The sequence below is a fragment of the Chiloscyllium plagiosum genome, chromosome 8, assembly GCF_004010195.1.
Source record: "Chiloscyllium plagiosum isolate BGI_BamShark_2017 chromosome 8, ASM401019v2, whole genome shotgun sequence".
NCBI lineage: Eukaryota > Metazoa > Chordata > Chondrichthyes > Orectolobiformes > Hemiscylliidae > Chiloscyllium > Chiloscyllium plagiosum.
The window spans coordinates 100,879,947-100,898,724 of NC_057717.1; the positions used below are offsets into that span (position 1 = coordinate 100,879,947).

General features: G+C 42.9%; 1 protein-coding gene across 8 annotated transcripts in view; it reads left to right on the top strand.

Annotated features, from left to right (window-relative positions):
• Positions 1-18,778, top strand: part of LOC122552247 (microtubule-associated serine/threonine-protein kinase 1-like) — a 158,032-nt gene that overhangs the window by 99,575 nt on the left and 39,679 nt on the right. For all 8 annotated transcript variants that reach the window (XM_043694928.1, XM_043694926.1, XM_043694924.1 and 5 more), the window contains 6 exons: positions 1,704-1,913; positions 5,973-6,074; positions 9,834-9,966; positions 12,286-12,353; positions 14,389-14,474; positions 17,757-17,965. In XM_043694928.1, coding sequence (XP_043550863.1) covers positions 1,704-1,913; positions 5,973-6,074; positions 9,834-9,966; positions 12,286-12,353; positions 14,389-14,474; positions 17,757-17,965 — 808 coding nt within the window. The remainder of the gene's footprint in view (positions 1-1,703; positions 1,914-5,972; positions 6,075-9,833; positions 9,967-12,285; positions 12,354-14,388; positions 14,475-17,756; positions 17,966-18,778) is intronic.

The window sequence follows — 18,778 nt, forward strand, 5'->3', positions numbered from 1 at the left end:
CTCACCTTGACCTCCTTCCACCTATCGCATTTCCAACGCCCCTCCCCAAGTCCCTCCTCCCTACCTTTTATCTTGGCCTGCTGGACACACTTTCCTCATTCCTGAAGAAGGGCTCATGCCCGAAACGTCGATTCTCCTGCTCCTTGGATGCTGCCTGACCTGCTGCGCTTTTCCAGCAACACATTTTCAGCTCTGATCTCCAGCATCTGCAGTCCTCACTTTCTCCTTTGAGAACTGGATACCTACAACAGATCCCCAAAATTGAATTATTGCATTCCTGAGACTCAGCAAAAATGAGTACAGTCTTCACAAGGAGAATAAAAATGCATTTAAGGAAAGGTTTCCTCCTTATGTATGTAAATCTGAAGCAACACCTGATATTTAATGAAACTCTGCGTAATCAGATTGTAGGGCTGTGATTCTAATTACAAAGTTCTCGAGTTTCACTTGACACTCTACGATGGCATTTGAAGCTTTTTGCTTGTTCATGTGAATCTATCCAGTATCTAGCTCTGCTGTGAATCTGTGAGAAAGTGAACCTGCCCAGTGTAATCATGCTCATTTTATGATTAAACTGCTGAGGCTTTTTATGGAAACTGACTGTACTTTAATCTGAAATTATTCATGTGAATGCTCAAAATCCCTCTCCATGAAACTGCAAGCCTTCATTTTTACAAATAAATGATGAAACTTAATATTTACCTCAGACGAGAAACTTCAATTATTTTGCACAAGAAATCTTGTATTACTCGCGATTAAAGATTATATTTATTCCCAATCTCACTTCAATTGACGTTCACAGCCATACAGCGAGAGATGTTTGGTGCAACTTGTTAAATATGGTGAAAAATTTTGGGTGTGACGCAGGGAGACAGCGCAGATGGGTGATGGTGCTGGGATGGATTGCAGGCTGTGAGGGGCTGTGATTGGAAGGTGGGGAAGTCTATTTTCTTTGAGGGGAGTGGGTGGGGTGAGCCTACCTGCTCCTCACGACCCACAAGAAGTGCTGTAAATCTCCCAAATATCTCTTCGGTATGTTTCCCGAACACGACCCTCACCCATTCCCTCCCGCCTCTAACCCAGCACTCCACCCAACTGCTCGCGGGCAGTTCTGTTTTCTGTTTCAGAGACATCATGAAGAGAAACAGTGAGCTATGACTGATAGTTAGCATTCACCAAGTAGCAAAACCTTAATTTATGGTCTTACATTAATTGGTGTTTTACCCTCAGTGGGTATGAGTCAAAGGTGAGAAAATGAGCAGAGCGATTAAAATCTGATTGAATCTGATTGAGGGGTTGAATGGCCTTGACCTGATCTGAGAATCTGTCCCATGCAGGAACTGAAAATCTCAAACAGAGTAATAAAGAAGGAGACTGATGTATTGTTAAGATTTGATTTACCCAAAACTAAGTTCTCACCAATGACAGGCCAAGGGAAGTGTGCCCATTTCACTCTCGTACATGACCACTCAAGGATCCTTGTAAACTGGACCTCTCTTGTACAGGAAATCTGTGAATAGGCTACAGTATCTTGAAGTGAATATTCAAGGAATTTCTTGGCAGCATGGATTTGAATCCTCCTCTTAAAAACCTAACACCTAACCATTCAGACCGATTGAGCCACAGCATTAAGCCTTTCACTCTCAAGACAATAGAATTGTTTTGTAAACAGAGGCCAATAACACTTGCAATTCCTTCTTCAGGCCACCGCCCAAATGGAGGAAAGGCTACAGGAGTTCTTCACAGTCAACGCTCCAGAGAACGTGCTCCCCCTGGCTGATGGGGTCCTCAGCTTCATCCACCACCAGGTCATTGAAATGTCCAGGGACTGCCTGGACAAGTCGCACGAGGGGCTCATCACTTCACGCTACTTCTATGAGCTGCAGGAGAATCTGGAGAAGCTATTGCAGGATGTGAGTCAGCCCATATGTTTCGTAACACACACAGGAGTCTTATCAAATGTGTTCTTTCAATGTGCATGTTGCCGATCAAGAAGCCATTATTTTGTTAATAGTGTCAGAGAGCTGTGCAGCACAGAAACAGACCCTTTGGTACAACTTGACATGCCGACCAGATATCCTAAATTAATCTAGTCCCATTTGCCAGTATTTTTGCCCATATCCCTCTAAACCCTTCCTACCCATCTTTTAAATGTTGTAATTGTACCAGCCTCCACCGTTTCCTCTGGCAGCTCATTCCATGCAAGCACTACCCTCTGAGTGAAAAAGTTGCCCCTTAGATTCCTTTTAAATTTTCCCCCTTGCCTGAAAACCTTTTCTCTCTAGTTTTGGACTCCCTTACCCTGGGAAAAATACCTTGTCTATTTACCCTATCTGTGGCCCTCATGATTTTATAAACCTTGATAAGGTCACCCCTCAGCCTCCGACGCACTAGGGAAATTAGCCCCAGCATATTCAGCCTCTCTCTATAGCACAAACCTGGCAACATCCTTGTAAATCTATTCTGAACCCTTTCAAGTTTAACAGCATCTTTCCTACAGCGGGGCGACCAGAAATGAATGCAGTTAATGTTACGGATCGGTTCTAGAATGAGCTAAAATGTTTACCTCCCATCACTGCCTCCCTCACCCCACATGCCCCCTCCCTCATACCCCATAGTTGGAGAGCATCCAACTACCATTTCATGAACATACTCCATTATTCACCAGAGGGGAACCCAAAACAATCTGCTCACCCCTTTAGGTAGGACATGTGGGTTTTTGAGAGAGTTTTATAAGTAATTTACAAGAATGTTTTCAGTGAAGTGGGAGTTTAGTTGCCAAGTCAAGTTGGAGAAGCTGAGAGTGTCCTCTTCAGATCAAAGAGGATTGAGGGGAGATTTGACAAAGTTGCACAAGATTGTGATGGGTTTGGATAAGGCAAAGTAAAGTTGTTAGCTGATTGTATAAGAATTATAGAATACCAATTTAAGGTTGGCTATGTGATGCAGGAGGATATGAAGAACTTTTTTTATGCAGTGAATTGTGAGGACTTGGAACTGACTGACCATGGGAGTGGTGAAAGTTAAGGTAATCAATGATTCGAAAAGAATATCCAACACCAATAAACCTGCAGGGCTGTGGGGATAGAACAGGAGAGTGGGACTGAGCGGATTTCTCTACAGAGAGCCAGAATGAACTTTTGTGCAAAAATGACTGAAAGTAGGCAGGTTGTTTTGCATTGATGAAGCAAAGGTCAGCAGGCAATTTGAATGGGTGCAGAATTTAAAGGTCCAAGTTTAAAATGATGAAACCAGTGTGGAAACTAGAAGTTATAACCACCTCTCTCTATAGACAAAGCTGGATAAATAAATGGATATAAACATCTAGCCGTGGTAGGTATAGACTAAGACGATCCCACATTCAGTAAAGAGCAAAGAAAGATTTGTTTATTTCCACCTTATAGCATGGTTTGGGAATATCCCAAAGGACAGTGAATTACTTTGAAATGAAGTCATTGTTGTTATGTAGGAAAACACAGCAGTCATTTAGTTCCCAACAATAACCCACAAACAGCAATGAAATTGTGCTTCCAAATAAACCTGTTGGACTATAACCTGGTGTTGTGTGATTTTTAACTTTGTCCACCCCAGTCCAATACCGGTGTCTCCAAAGCAATGAAATGAATGGTCTGGTGTTTTCCGGGGTATCAGTTGGTGCTGAGTTGTTTGCAAGGGCGATTAAGAGAATTCCCTGCTCTCCTTTGAATAATACCTTGAGACCTTTAATGTCTGTATTTTTTCACATAAATTATAAACAGTTAGCAGGCAAGTATGACAGGTAATTGGAATGTACACAACACGTTAGCCTGAACAGGATAGAATATAGAAGTAAGGAGGCAGGGGCTCTTAAGGCACAGTGCCAGGGTCCCTGACTCTAATCTAGACGATCTGGATTCAATTCCACCAGCTCCATAGGTGCGTAATAACATCTCTGAACAGATTTATTAGGAAATATCTAAAAGTAGGGAGGCATTGTTACAACTATTGGAGGCATTAGTGAGACCACATCTGGAGCACAGTGGACAGTTTTGCCTCCTTACGTAAGGAAGGATAGATTTGCATTGGAATCAGTTCAGAGATGATTCACTCCTGGGATGACAACATAGTCTTGTGGGGAAAAGTTTGAAGTTAGGAGCTTCAGAGAACAAGAGACGGATCTTTTTGAAATGTGCGAAATTCTGAGATGACAGTGTAGAAACTGAGAGGATGTTTCTCCTAATGGAGAATTGAGAACTGGGGAGTGTAAATTTAAACAAAAAATAATAGATTTATTTTTTATTTTAAATGGTAATTTCTTCTCTCAGGTGGCTGTTAATCTTTCGAATCCTCTTCCACAGAGAGCAGTGCACTGGGCCACTGCTTATGTTCAAGTGTGACTTAGATGTTTATTCAGGAAGGGTTATGGGGACAGGCACGAACGTAGAGTTAAGACCACAATTAGGTCACCAATACCTTACCAGATAGTACAGTAGGTTTGACAAGTCGAATGGCCTGCTTCTCCTTATATTCTATATGATCCTGTGATCTTATTTTTGTTTGAAGGACAATCCTTGCAAGATTGAGACACTAACTGCATACCAGACTTCAGTTTCAGCCTAGATTATGACTTCAGCCCTAGATTCGGGCTTTGACTCACCACTTGAGTCAGAAATAAGAGTAGCCAGTGACTGAGTCAAGATGACACACTGGATCATATGCTATTGGAGAGCAATGGTAGAGACACACTGGGTGACTAAGTCATGAACTAGTTGAATGCCAGAGGAAACCTGAGGGACTGAATAGTCAATTTCTGTACCTATGCAGCATTGATAATGATTCTTGCGCTTTGGGCACCAGAGAACATTTCTGCAGAATTCTCTGTCAGGAACGAAAATATTCAGGGCTCTGGCAATATAAATGGTGCTTGGTCTGTGGAAGAAGTCAGGTAATTTAAATGATCATCACTCTTCTTCTTCTTGTTTTGACCAAACTAAAAGTATTAAAAGCTTTGGATATCTTGGATGTTGGAGCATCAATGATGCGGAGGCATGTCTGTCTCTTCTGTAATCAAATTCCTCATGTCAGCCATATTTGATGGCAAGGTGTTGGGAGGGTGGTTGTCTTTGTAGTACACATTTGCACAATTCCTGTCGTCAAGTCTAAAGTGATGTGAGTGTCACCATGGAAATAGAATGACGGCAGTGCACAATAACTTAAAAAACAAATACCTCTAATTTAGGCACATGGCTAATACTGAGAGCATCCATCCCATAAGTCACTTACACCTTCAGCCTCATCTGACTCATGGAAATTTTTGGACAGGGATCATTCATCCCATCATGTCCGTGCTGCTCCTTTGAAAGAGTCATCCAATCAACTCCACCTTCCAAAGCCAAAATGTCCTTACAGAAAACAAAACCCAAAAGTTAATCAATCACAAATTTTGCACAATGTAGAATTAAATGGAAATCCATTTTATTGCTGATTCTACTTGAATATTTTGCCACACCCACATATCAATGGGAGCATCATTGGTGAATGATGGGGAGATTTTCCACGCCATAGGGTGCCTAGGACCTGAATTAGAGCCTTCCTTTGTGTCCTGAGATGCTGTCATCATTTCATCTGCTTGTCTTGGATTAGTTCCAACAGAATCATAGAATTGTTATGGTGCAGAAAGAGGCCACTCAGCCCATTGTGCCTGCACCAGCTCCTCAAGCGTACTACCTAGTGCCATTCTTCTGCCTTTTCCCTCTATCCAAACAATCAGCTAATGCATTCCTGAATGCCTCAATTGAACCTGCCTCCACCAAACCTCCAGACAGTGCATTCCAGACTCTAACAATGTGTGAAAAAGTAATTTTCTCACATCACCTTGTTTCTTTTGCATGTCACTGTAAATATACACCATTTTATTCTTGTTCCTTTTATGAGCGGGGATTGAAGTGTTCCAGGTCAGTTCTAACACAAGCAACATCTCCCATTCCTCCCAGGCACATGAACGATCTGAGAGTTCAGAGGTTGCTTTTGTGACACAGTTGGTGAAGAAGCTCCTGATCATCATTGCACGGCCAGCACGGTTACTCGAGTGTCTGGTAAGCCACATTATTCTGTACTCTCCAATATGGATATACCAGTTTCCTATTGTATTATTATATTGTATCTTCAGGCACCACTTCAAAATGGGGCCTTCGACTTCAGAAACATAGAAACTTAGAAAACAGGAGCAGGAGCAGGCCATTTGACCCTTTGAGCTTGCTCTGCCATTCACTAGGATCATGACTGATCATCCAAGTGAATAGTGTGTTGCCCAATATCTTTTGACCATTTAACCTCCAAGTGTTATACCCAACTCCTTTTTGAAATCATACAATGTTTAGGCCTCGGCTCCTTTCTGTGGTAGTGAATTCCATAGGCTCACGACTCTGCAGGTGAAGAAATTTCTCCTAGTCTCAGTCCTAAATGGTCTACCCTGTATCCTTAGACTGCGAGCCCTGGTAAAGGTGATACAGGTCCCACAGATACTTGCCTGCAATTCTGCAAACCATAGCACAATTAAATCTCAAAGCTTACTTGCCAATCTCATGCAGACCAGAAACAGGTACACAGGTCACTCTTCACTCATTTCTCCCTTCGCACGATTTTCAGTTGCAAACAGTGAGGGTTGATCCATTTTGTTAAGGGTTTTGTCAATGCTGTGAGCTGTCAACTCAGGATTTGCACCACCAGTTTACATACAGAAGAATGAAATGAGAGTGTTTCAGTTTCTTCTGCAGTGCTGCACCTTATCTCCGGGTACCTCGGAGCATGTAGAATGTAGATATGTTGATTCTTGTGACCTCCCATTGTTCCCAAAAACATCAAAAGTACATTGCTCTCCCACTGCCATTACCCAATGATGCAGACCACTGAGTACCCGGTAATATCGAGGGAGGGGGAGTGATTGCGTTTGGTGCAGGTGGATAGCAATGAAACACTGTTCATACTATGCCTCAGCCTTGCAGCTGATATTCTGGTGGGAAATATAGCTCTGGATCTCAGTATATATTACGTCTGAGAAAATGGAGTTGAGTGATTGGACTAAAACAGTTTGAGATCCTATATGGAATCTTGCTGAAATAACACAACCTCCAACATGGGAAGCCCTGTAATTGCTGATGTTTAATAGAATAGTAGAGTGATACCATGCAAAAGGAGGCCATTCAGCCCTCATGCCAGTACTAACTCTTGATAGAGAGTTAGCTCCTCTACCCCTTACTCTTTGCAAAATTAATTCGGTCTTCTGGGGATGGATTTGAACTTTGATCCCTGAGTTAGTAAAGCGCAGCAGGTCAGGCAGCATCCAAGGAGTGGGAGAATCGACGTTTCGGGCATGAGCCCATCTTCAGGAATGATTCCTGAAGAAGGGCTCACGCCCGAAACGTCGATTCTCCTCCTTGGATGCTGCTTGACCTGCTGCGCTTTTCCAGCAACACATTTTCAGCTCTGATCTCCAGCATCTGCAGTCCTCACTTTCTCCCTGAGTTAGTAGTCTAGTAACATAAGCACTACAGATTTACATTTAGCTCACTAAGTTAATTTAACATTGGTGGTAGACATCACTCACTGCTGGAAGAACCCACCCATTGCTGTGACCTGAGGGTTACCCTGAACTCATTCAGCCAGTCACATCAGCGTGTGGGTTTTGAGTTCCCCTGACACCCCTACCCCTCCCCCAGTGTTTAGGATGTAGCAATTCATGAAAACAACAAGTCCACCCTGACCCCACTCACCACATTCACATGTGTCTCATAGCTGGAGTCAGGAGTTAGGATACTACCTCCCTCCTGCCTCTCTAGTGCTGACAAATACTCTCTCAATAGAATAAATGACTACATTGTCCGAGCAGAAAGGACTCCTCTGTGCTTTAGGTCATTAGCATCAAGGCACGGTCAACCTAACCGCTCCCGCCTCTTGCAGCTCCATCAACAAGGGAAGTCTGGGTTTTCCGACGGGCACATCAGTTTGTCTGGGACTGACAGAGCAAAGTCAGGGGGACCCTGTTTGGTCTGTCTACACCCAAGTTATACCTGGAGCAAACAAGAATCCTAATTTACACTTGGATTCTTGGCCCGACTCACAGGAACCTTACGGATGTTGAAGGAAATGTCTTTTGTTGGGAAACCAGGAGGTTGGTTTGTTCAGATTTCAGTCTAGGTTGCACTGTTATCTTGCAACGGCCTCATAGTTATAGCTAACCTAAAGAACACTAGCCGTTTAAGTGGGAAAACTGCATTAACATATCACCTGGCTCCAGGTCCCACTGCTCTTTACAGAGACATAATGGGGAGGTGGTGGCATAATGGTAATGTCACTGGACTAGTAATCCAGGCTAATGCTTTGAGGACAGAGATTCAAATAGCTATGGCAGATGGACAAAGTTCAAATTAAATAAAATCTGAAGTAAAAAGCCAGTCTAATGATGACTATGTGACCATTGTCAATTGTTTTAAAAATTAATCAAATTCATTGCTGTCCTTTAAGGAAGGAAATCTTACCTGGTCTGTTCTACAGAGGATTTGAGACCCACCACAATGTGGTTGACTCCTAACATTACTCTGGGCATTTAGGACTGAGTAATAAATCCTGGCCAAGACAGCGACACTCGCATACCATGAACAAATAAATGCTATCAACCACAGTTTGACACCATATCAAATGAGGACGTACCTGGCTAGATGATGTAAAGCTCAGGCAAAGAGGCATCTCTTAAAGTGTAAATCAAGATGAAGAGAGGAGAGGAAGGCCAAATGGAGGGAATTTCCGAGGATAGGATCCAAGTAGCTGGAGGTATGGCTGCCAATTGAAATCAGGGAAGAGCAATAGGATAGAGCTGGATATTGCAGGGTTGTGGAGCTTTATTTAAATTAGCTACATACAAATTCTCAAAAGGATTTTTCAGTTCATTCTCTGGGAACCACTAGCCCTTACTGTCTATGACTAGTTTCCCTGAACAACTTTCTTCAAAGCCTGGTTTAATTTGACCTTGTGGCTAGTTAGGCCTGTTTAGAGGTCAGCCAGAGTCACCCACATTGGTGTGGGAGTGGAATCACTTATAAATGCAGAACAGGATAGGAACAGCGCATTTCCTTTCTGAAAAAGACATTAGTGAATCATTTATTTGTAGGACAATCCAATAACATTGCAGTCACATTTATTCTAGGCTCTCAGGAGATTAATGCTGGAGGGGAGGTTTCCTCAGAGCTGTTCTATAACTTAATTGGAAAGACAACGTCAAATAGAAAGAAAGACTTGCATTGATATAGCCCTTTTCACAGTCACAAGACATTGTAAAGTGCCTAGCAACTGCTGAAGTACTCAATGTTGCAGTGGTAATGTAGCAATGTAGTGAGTTGGATGATCAGCCATGGTCATATTGACTGACGGAGCAGCATCAAAGGGCTGAATGGCCCCACAAAGAGCAATGGGAGATTGACCAAATAATCTGATATTTGTGATGTTGATCAACAGTGGCCAGGACATTTGAGATAAGACCAGGTCAGTTTTGAAATTTATGCCATGGAAGGTTTTACATCCACCTAGGCAGTCAGGACCTCTATTTAACGGCCCATACAAAAGACACCACGTCCGATGGTATAGTGCCCCTTACTGCACTGGGGGCTGAGCAAAGATCTTTGATGCTCATCCCCTGATGTGGGAGTTGAATCAAGAACCTTCTGATTCATAAATGATGTAAAGATCCCTTACATGCAGAAACTGTGTCGTGCTCAGTCTAGCAAATGGACTTTGAGAAAACTACTAAGTTCACCAAAACTCTCTCAAACACAGCCCTTACTTTCATCCACTCCATGCAGGAATTTAACCCTGAGGAATTTTACCATCTGTTGGAGGCTGCTGAGGACCATGCAAAGGAGGGCCATGGCATTAAAATTGACATTCCCCGTTACATCATCAGCCAGCTGGGACTCACCCGGGACCCCCTGGAAGGTAAAGACATTCTGATTTCTATTGTTCTAAATAAACCTTAAACAAGTTCAACAGCCCCTGGTGATGCGCAGTGACTGAAATCAAAATTAAATGGTCAATGGAAACTTCTTTAAAATATCATTATTCAGGCGATGATACACTCAGACCCTGTAATGGTTCCTAAAGGCATGCTCTTCTTTCTAATGCTATTTTCAAACACCCTGATTGGGCACAGTATGACACACCACTGTGGTAAGTGAGATCTGAACCTAGATCTTCACATCCAGAGTAGGGACACTACCATTGTGCCACAAAAACCTGAAGCAATCTACTGTCAACTCTAATGGACTTGTGCAGCTTAAGTGTTTGGCCACTGTGCCATGCCATCAATCTACAGCACTTCCAATAACAAAATAAAATCCTACAGCTAAATCTCATGAAAATTGCTAAAGCTTTTGCTAATTGTAAATTAATTCTTAAAAATAAAATTGGCCGAAGTGTCAGAAGCCAGAGAACATTGATTCATTTGCAAAAAGAACCAGTTAAGGAAAATGATTGTTGTTCATCAGTTGTTAAGTTGTGGACTGCAGGCCTGCAAGGGCAGTCAGAGCAGAGCCAAATGCACAAAGGGAGTTGAAGTAGGAAATAGGGATGAATTGGATAGTCTTTCCAAAATCTGTCATGGGTTTAATGGTATAAATGTCCTCCTTTGTGCTGGAGGTTTGTCTCTGCCTCCTAGTAGGGAACAGTTCCACTGGAGCCAGTAGCCATTTGTCCCCTGTGAGCCTGTACACAGGAGCACAGAGATGGCAAGGCTGTGACAGCGATGTGAATCTTTAAGGGATGAAGGTGCAGGACACTCAGTTATCCTTAGTATTACGGTCAGGGTTCCGAACGCTATGCTTGCACCAATCAAGGCAGCCTATTCAACTGCAAGCGGCATCATTGTGAAGCCTTGTTCTATTTTCATCTGACACTTGCAAATGTGCACTTCCACACAATAATTACTGGAACGATTCCTAGAATGAGAGACCTGGTGGACAGAAAACTTGAAGCTCTTTGTACTGGTCCTACTAATCCAGAGTGAAGGCAGCTCACCCTGCCGCAGCACATACTTTCCAATCGATACGCTTCAACATCAGAGTAGGGACACATTCATTCACTGAACTTACAGGGTAAATATGTGCTTTACAATTGTTATGTCTGTCATCTCCATCTGCATATGAGGCATGATTGGTAGGGCATCGTGTTGTCTAGGTTTAAACATGAGTTGTTTGTTTGTTCTGCTTGAGCTGTGCATTGGGAACAGCATTTATAATCACAGCAATACCATGTAGGAACTGCACATGTAGCAGACATGAGCCATGATGTGAGGCAGTAAAATAAGAGACATAGTGCCCTTTTCAGCACTGCAGCCCCTTCAGGATAAGTGTCTCATTATGCACCAAGCTGTCAGAAACCCTGCCCTTCCATACACACATTGTCCTTTTATGCACAGACTTCCCGCTCATGCATGTTAAGCCAGTTTATGAACAAATTCCTCTCGTACACAGACTGCTGTTTTATGCACATACTCTTGTTCACACACTGCCCCCTCATGCTCGTCCAACAGCCATGTGCATACTACACCCCTTGTACCCATACTGCCTGCTGGTGCACACATTGATCTCTTCCGAACACATTACACTGTCGGGCACACAGCGACCTCTTGTTTGTGTGCTTTCCTCTCTCCTGCACATTCCAGCCATTTGCACACACCATTATTCCCTTCCTGACCTTGTGAACACATTGCCTTCTTGCACTTGCAAAGATACACATTTCCTGAAGTCTTTTTAGAGCATCTTTGACAATGTTTTGTGACGAGCTCCCTGTTTCCAACAAAAAGGTGGGGGGGAATGGGAAAAGAGAAACAAAATAACATTTGGACACTTCCTTTTGAAATTAGTTGAATTAACTACAATGAAGAATTTATCAAAATGATCTTATCTAGTTTGGTGTAAACTCAGATCCCTAGTTTGACATCATATTCTAATCAGTCAACTTCAATTTCAGAGAGCCATTTGTAATTTTAAAAGCACATTGCCTTAGATTTACATGATCAAATCTTGCAGGTGAGGTGATTGGATTCTTCAGTCTGATAATGCACACAGTTATCACCTTGTGTTGTAAAACAGTTGTCCATAGGCATGTTCTATTTCAGTGTCCAGCCTGTGGACACATTTGCACACCACATTTGTAATAACACGGTACTAAGAAATAAGGTTCTGAGTGTCTTGCCCCTTTAAGAGGGCTGCTAAACCTGAAATGCTCAAATACTTATTCTCATATTCTTGTGAACAGAAATGGCCCATCTGGATACCTATGACAGTCCAAATCTCAACACCCAAGAACTGGTCGACTTGATCGATGTGAGTTCATTCAGCCAGAGTTATGTCTGTGTTTTTTAAAATATTTGTACATAAACAATGGAAGGTTTCATCTCTTGCTTTCTCCCTCAACAGCTTTGAAGGCCTGGTGTGTACAGCTCTATATTGTCAATGTGGGATGTGGTCTCTGATGGTTCATGTCTACAAGGTCAAGCAGCATCTATAGTGAGAGAGACAAAATTAACATTTCAGGGTGATCATCTTTCATCAGTTCAGATGGAAGGTCACCAACATGAAGTGGTAACTCTGTTCCTCCTTTCACAGACATTGTTAGGCCTGCTGAGTTTTTGGTTTAGATTTCCAGCATTAGCCGGATTTTCCTCTTTCTGGATCCGGCGATTACAGTAGTTTATGGACGTTCTGCCTCAGCACTTATCCCCATGTTTTGGAGTTGAGCCCTTTATGCAAGGTAACTTTTAGTCCCTCTATAATGGCCAGGAATGCCTGTTGCCCTTTGTGAACGATAACTAATTACTTAAAGTCCAGAGCTGAGAGCTTCATTTGGTCCCTCTGATCTCCTGCTAACTTGAGCAAAACTTTAGATGTGTCGTAAGCAAGCGCCAGTCTCAGGTGATTTTGTTCCATACCAATGCTGTGGAAAGGAGCTCATAACTGCAGTATTGTTGGACAGATTCTATGTGAGGTGTTGTCCTTTGTCTCTCTAACTCTCATTGTGTTTTGCATTCCATCTGTTTCTCTTTTGCTGCTTTTATGCTTCTCTTTTTCTCTGCCCCAGTCTTTTTCTATCACTGTAGCATCATAGGAGGTCTCCTTCTCAGTTCTACTCCCAGTGCAACAGTGCACCGTTCCAGCTGAAAGACTGTTTAAAATCCCAAGTATTGAGCAAATATTGAATTTCTCAATTCACTTCCCTGGTGAAGAGGCCATAGCTGAAAGCACTGTACTGTTCAGTGTAGTGACAAGGGTGGCTAATCCTGTGAATGAAAATGTCACACAAATATAATAGAAATGCAGTTTTAAATTCAGCTTGATTGGGCTTGAGTCATTCTGGAGTAATGCTGAACCTGACCAGGGAGCAGCTGATGCAGAGAGGAATGTTCACCAGCTTTAAAAATTGAACAAGTGTAATTTCTTTAATGCTTTCCAACAGACTCCAGGATTCAAAGTTTAAGAGAGTGCATGGACAGAAAAGATTTTGCTGTAATTCACTGCTGAAGATAGCCTAGAATGCAGAAGTTCATAGGTCATGCAGCAAGTCACAGAGTAGGGGTGAGGAAGACTGATCACACACTCTATATGTTACACGGCGAGTTACAGACTCTATGCCTTTGTCACCGCCTCATTCGGTAATTCCAGTGCTCACCAAGCTGGGAATCTATCCATTTGTCTTCCTGCGCTATAATTTATTTGAAACACTGCCGCCTGCATACTAACCTCAATCAGGTCCTTCTCCCCTGACAGTGGCCTGCATCTACTCCCAATTAATGCCTGAAATTGGAGGTTTTCGTTATCATGTTTAAGTCTCATCATCACCCCCGATCCAGCTGTATAACATTTTGTAAAGCTCTCATTCCTGTGACTCTGATGCCTTGTGTATTCACATTTCCAACATCTCCCCACTCCCTGCTGCCGTTCTCTTCAACCCAGCATTGGTGACTGGTCCTTCAGCTTGGAGAAAGTGAGGACTGCAGATGTTGGAGCTCAGAGTCGAGAGTGTAGTGCTGGAAAAGCACAGCAGGTCAGGCAGCATCCGAGGAGCAGGAGAATCGACGTTTCGGGCATAAGCCCTTCATCAGGAATCCTGTTCCTGGATACTGCCTGACCTGCTGTGCTTTTCCAGCACTACACTCTGGTCCTTCAGTCTCCCAAGTTCCTCTACCTCCCCAGTTCACTCTCCCCTTTCATTTCTACCCATCCCTTTGTGCCAGGCCACTTTCTTTCAAACTTTGTCTTTTAGCACAATGTCAAACATTTTGTTTATCCTCTATGCAGCACTTATAAATGCAAATTATTGGTGAAAAATCCAACCCTAACCAACATGTCTGATTTTCCCCAGGGTCGTGGGCCTTCTGGCAAACCTCCAAAGGCACCATCTGAAGAAGACTTTGACACCATTAAACTAATAAGCAATGGGGCATATGGGTAAGTGGGAATATGGATGTTTTATTAATTTATTCTAGGAAAGTATGGATGTTACTTATTGTAGTTAACTTCTTTCGAAAGATCTTGTAATTATAGCCACGAGGTAGTACAGAACTTGAACCTTGCTGAGAAAGATTCAGCATGTTGTCAAAGCTTACTGTTTACACTCTTCAGGACAAAGGCGAAAATGTCAAATTTCAGACACAGACTCATAGAGACATAGAGCTGTACAGCATGGATACAGACCATGTAGTCCAATTCATCCATGCCGACCAGATATCGTAAATTAGTCTAGTTCTATTTGCTAGCATTTGGTCCATATCCCGCTAAACTCTTCCTATTCATATACTCATCCAGATGCTTTTTAAATGTTGTAATTGTGCCAGCCTCCACCACTTCCTCTGGCAGCTCATTCTATAAACACACTCTGTGTGAAAACGTTGCCCCTTTTTAAATATTTTCCCTCTCACCTTAAACCTATGCCCTCTACTTTTGGACTCCACACCCTTGAAAATAAAACATTGGCTATTCACCTTATCTATGCCCCTCATGGTTTTATAAACCTCTATAAGGTCACCCTCAGTCACCCTCCAGGGAAAAAAGCCACAGTCTATTTAGCCTCTCCCTATAGCTCAAACCCTCCAGTCCTGCCAACATCCTTGTAAATCTTTTCTGCATCCTCTCAAGTTTAACAACTTCCCTTCTATGGGATGGAGACCAGAATTGTACACAGTATTTTAAAAGTGGCCTCATCAATGTCCTGTACAGCCACAACATGACGCCCCAAATCCTGTACTCAATGTTCTGACCAATGAAGGCACGCATGCTAATCGCCTTCTATATCGCCCTGTCTGCATGCAACTCCACTTTCAAGGAACAATGCATCTACACCACTCGGTCTCTTTGTTTAGCAACACTCCCCATGACCCTACCATTAAATGTATAAGTCCTGCCCTGGTTTGCCTTACCAAAATACACTTAAACTCCATCTGCCATTCCTGGGCCCATTGGCCCACCTGATCTAGATAATCATCTTCACTGTCCACTACATCACCTATTTTGGTGTCACCTGCAAACTTACTAACTGTGCCTCTTGTAACCACATTCAAATAATTCATACCAAATGATGAAAAGCAATTGACCTAGCACTGATCCTTATGGCACACCATTGATAACAGGTCTCCTGTCCAAAAGGCAACACTCAATCATCAGCCTCTATCTCCTATCTTCAAGCCAATTTTGTATCCAGTTAGCTAGCTGTGATCTATTCTTCCTAACCAGTGTACCATGTGGAATTTCATCAAACGCTTTCCTGAAGTCTATATAGACAATGTCTACCACTCTGCCTTCATCAAACTTAAAAATTACACAACACCAGATTACAGTCCAACAGGTTTAATTGGAAGCACTAGCTTTCGGGGTGCTGATCCTTGTTGGACTATAACCTGGTGTTGTGTGATTTTTAACTTTGTCCACCCCAGTCCAACATCGGCATCTCCAAATCATCAAACTTCTTTGTCACTTCTTCAAAAAAGCTCGATCAAGTTAGTGAGACCTGATTTCCCACACACAAAGCCATGTTGACTATCCCTATTCAGCTTTTGCATTTCCAAATGCATGTATATTCTGTCTCTCAGAATCCCCTCGAACAATGTACCTGCCACTAACGTAAGGCTCCTGGTCTATAGTTCTCTGCCTTTGCTTAATTTTAAATCATAGAGACTCTTGAAAAGGTTGGCAACACTATGTTGGAGCCAGAAGCTCGTCCAGACAGATTGGAGGATGACGCACAACAGCGTAGCCACACATGGGACCTGATTCGTGTGGAGTTGGAACAGATGGCATAGGAGTCTTTTCTTTGATGACTTGTGGGTTCTAATTCGTATTATGTGTGGATGATATCCAATTTTTTTTTCTGGAAAAGAATGGGAATTGTGTATGGAAGGGTTCACTGATCATTTGCCAAGTCTAGCTCTAGCTGAGCGATTATATTACGGACTAAGAGATCAATAAAAATTAGTCAACATTCACTATCACAGGAGGAGCCCATTCAACCTGTGCCCTCCCAAAACTGTTTCTGCCATTCAATTAGTAGCTGCCCCTCAGGTCCATTTGCCCAAATTTGTTCCAAATCCCTTAACAACATTACCCAGTAAAAATCGATTGACCTCTGCTTGAAGATGTCAATTCTCACCCAACATCTACAGCTTTGTGGGAGGGGAGCTAGATACAAATTTATCTAGAAAAGCGCTTCATTCTTAAGTGGATCAGCAGAGGTATATGCTGCATTGGTATGAACCATTTCTTTGAATGATATGAACAAAGAGCACATGTGCCCTGGCAGGAAATTAGTCAGAGGATCTTTAACATACTAAAAGAGGTCAGTCAGCCCGTCGGGTACATACTCTGGAGAGTAACCCATTTCCTGGCTCTGTCCTTGAAGCCCCTGCAAGTTTGCTTACCTTAAGCTCCCATCCAGTTTCATTTTGAAATCATTTAGTGTCACCAAGTACCAGGCCATTGCTGTTGACTGCACCTCTTGTCCAGGACCTTAAATCCATTGCCCCTAACTATTGAACCATCAGCTAATGGGAACAGCTTTCATAGAATCATACAGCACGGAAATAGACCCTTTGGTCCAACCAGTCCATGCCAACCATAATTCTAAACTGAACTAGTCCACCCTGCCCTCGCTTGGCCCATATCCCTCCAAATGTTTCTTATTCGTGTACTGATCTAAATGTCTTTTAAATATTATAACTGTACACTCATCCACCACTTCCACTGGAAGTTCATTCTACACACAAACTACTCTCTGTGTAAAACAAATTGCCCTTGATAATTTTTTAAAAATCTGTCTTCTCTCCCCTTAAAGAATATGTCCCTTAGTCTTGAAAACCCCCACCTCATGGAAAAGGCATCTGCCATTAACCCTATCTGTATCCCTCATGATTTTATTAGCCTCTATAAGTGCACTCCTCAACCTCCTACCTTTCAGTGAAACAAGTCCCAGCCTATTCAGCCTCTCCCCATATCTCAAACCCTCGATTCCTAGCAACATCCTGGTGAATGTCTTCTGAACCCACTTTAGCTTAATAATATCCTTCCTTTAGCAGGGTAACCAGAACTGGAGACAGTACTCCAGAACAGGCCTCACCTCTACATAACTTATCAGAACAATGTGGTTTAATTTAATAACACTTTAAATAGACGCAAAACTAAACAACCCGACTTCCAGTTGAAACTGTTGTTTGAAATGATTGGGTACTTGCTTTGTTCCAGTGCTGTTTACTTGGTGAGGCACAGGGAGACAAGGCAGCGATTTGCCATGAAGAAGATAAACAAACAGAACCTAATACTTCGAAACCAGATCCAGCAGGCATTTGTGGAGCGTGATATCCTCACCTTTGCAGAGAATCCTTTCGTAGTCAGTATGTTCTGCTCTTTTGAAACCAGACGGCATCTCTGCATGGTCATGGAATATGTGGAAGGTGAGTGACAAGACAGCCAGCCCGCTGTCACATCTCTAATCTTTGGAACTGGCGCAGTCTAAAAGGGAAAGTGTGGTGGAGGACAAACACTCAAGCAATTGTATTAATATTAATAAAGGGGTAAATACTTTTAATGGGAATGCATAAAAGTTAGGATTTCGTAAACCTACAATTGCTTAAAAGATTGTCGGTTTTGGGGAGGGAGGGTTGTTATTCTGGGTGTATGGAATTGATAGGCCGAACATCCTTTATCACCAAAGAACTTTCTAAACAAGGGGTCCACCTATGGATTGTCAGGGGAGTGGCTATTTTCCCCGCAGGAGGAAAAAGGGTGGGATCGAGGACCTGGAAACAGTCCTGGGCTCCCATTTCCCTGGATCTGCCAAAGCAAATGTTGATGTAAATGGTCCAACTCTAAATGTAATCAAACAGAATATAGTGTAAAAGCAGGCCATTCAGCCCATCAAGTCCTCACCAACCTTCCAAAGAGCATCCCATCCAAAACCACCCTGGTACCCGATCCCTGTAACCCTGTATTTCCCATGGCTAACCCACCTAGCCTGGATCAATGGTGCTGGAAGAGCACAGCAGTTCAGGCAGCAACGAGGAGCTTCAGCAAAATCGATGTTTCGGGCAAAAGCCCTTCATCAAGAATAAAGGCAGAGAGCCTGAAGCGTGGAGAGATAAGCTAGAGGAGGGTGTGGGTGGGGAGAAAGTAGCAGAGAGTAAATGGGTGAGTGGGGGAGGAGATGAAGGTGATAGGTCAGGGAGGAGAGGGTGGAGTGGATAGGTGGAAAAGGAGCTAGGCAGGTC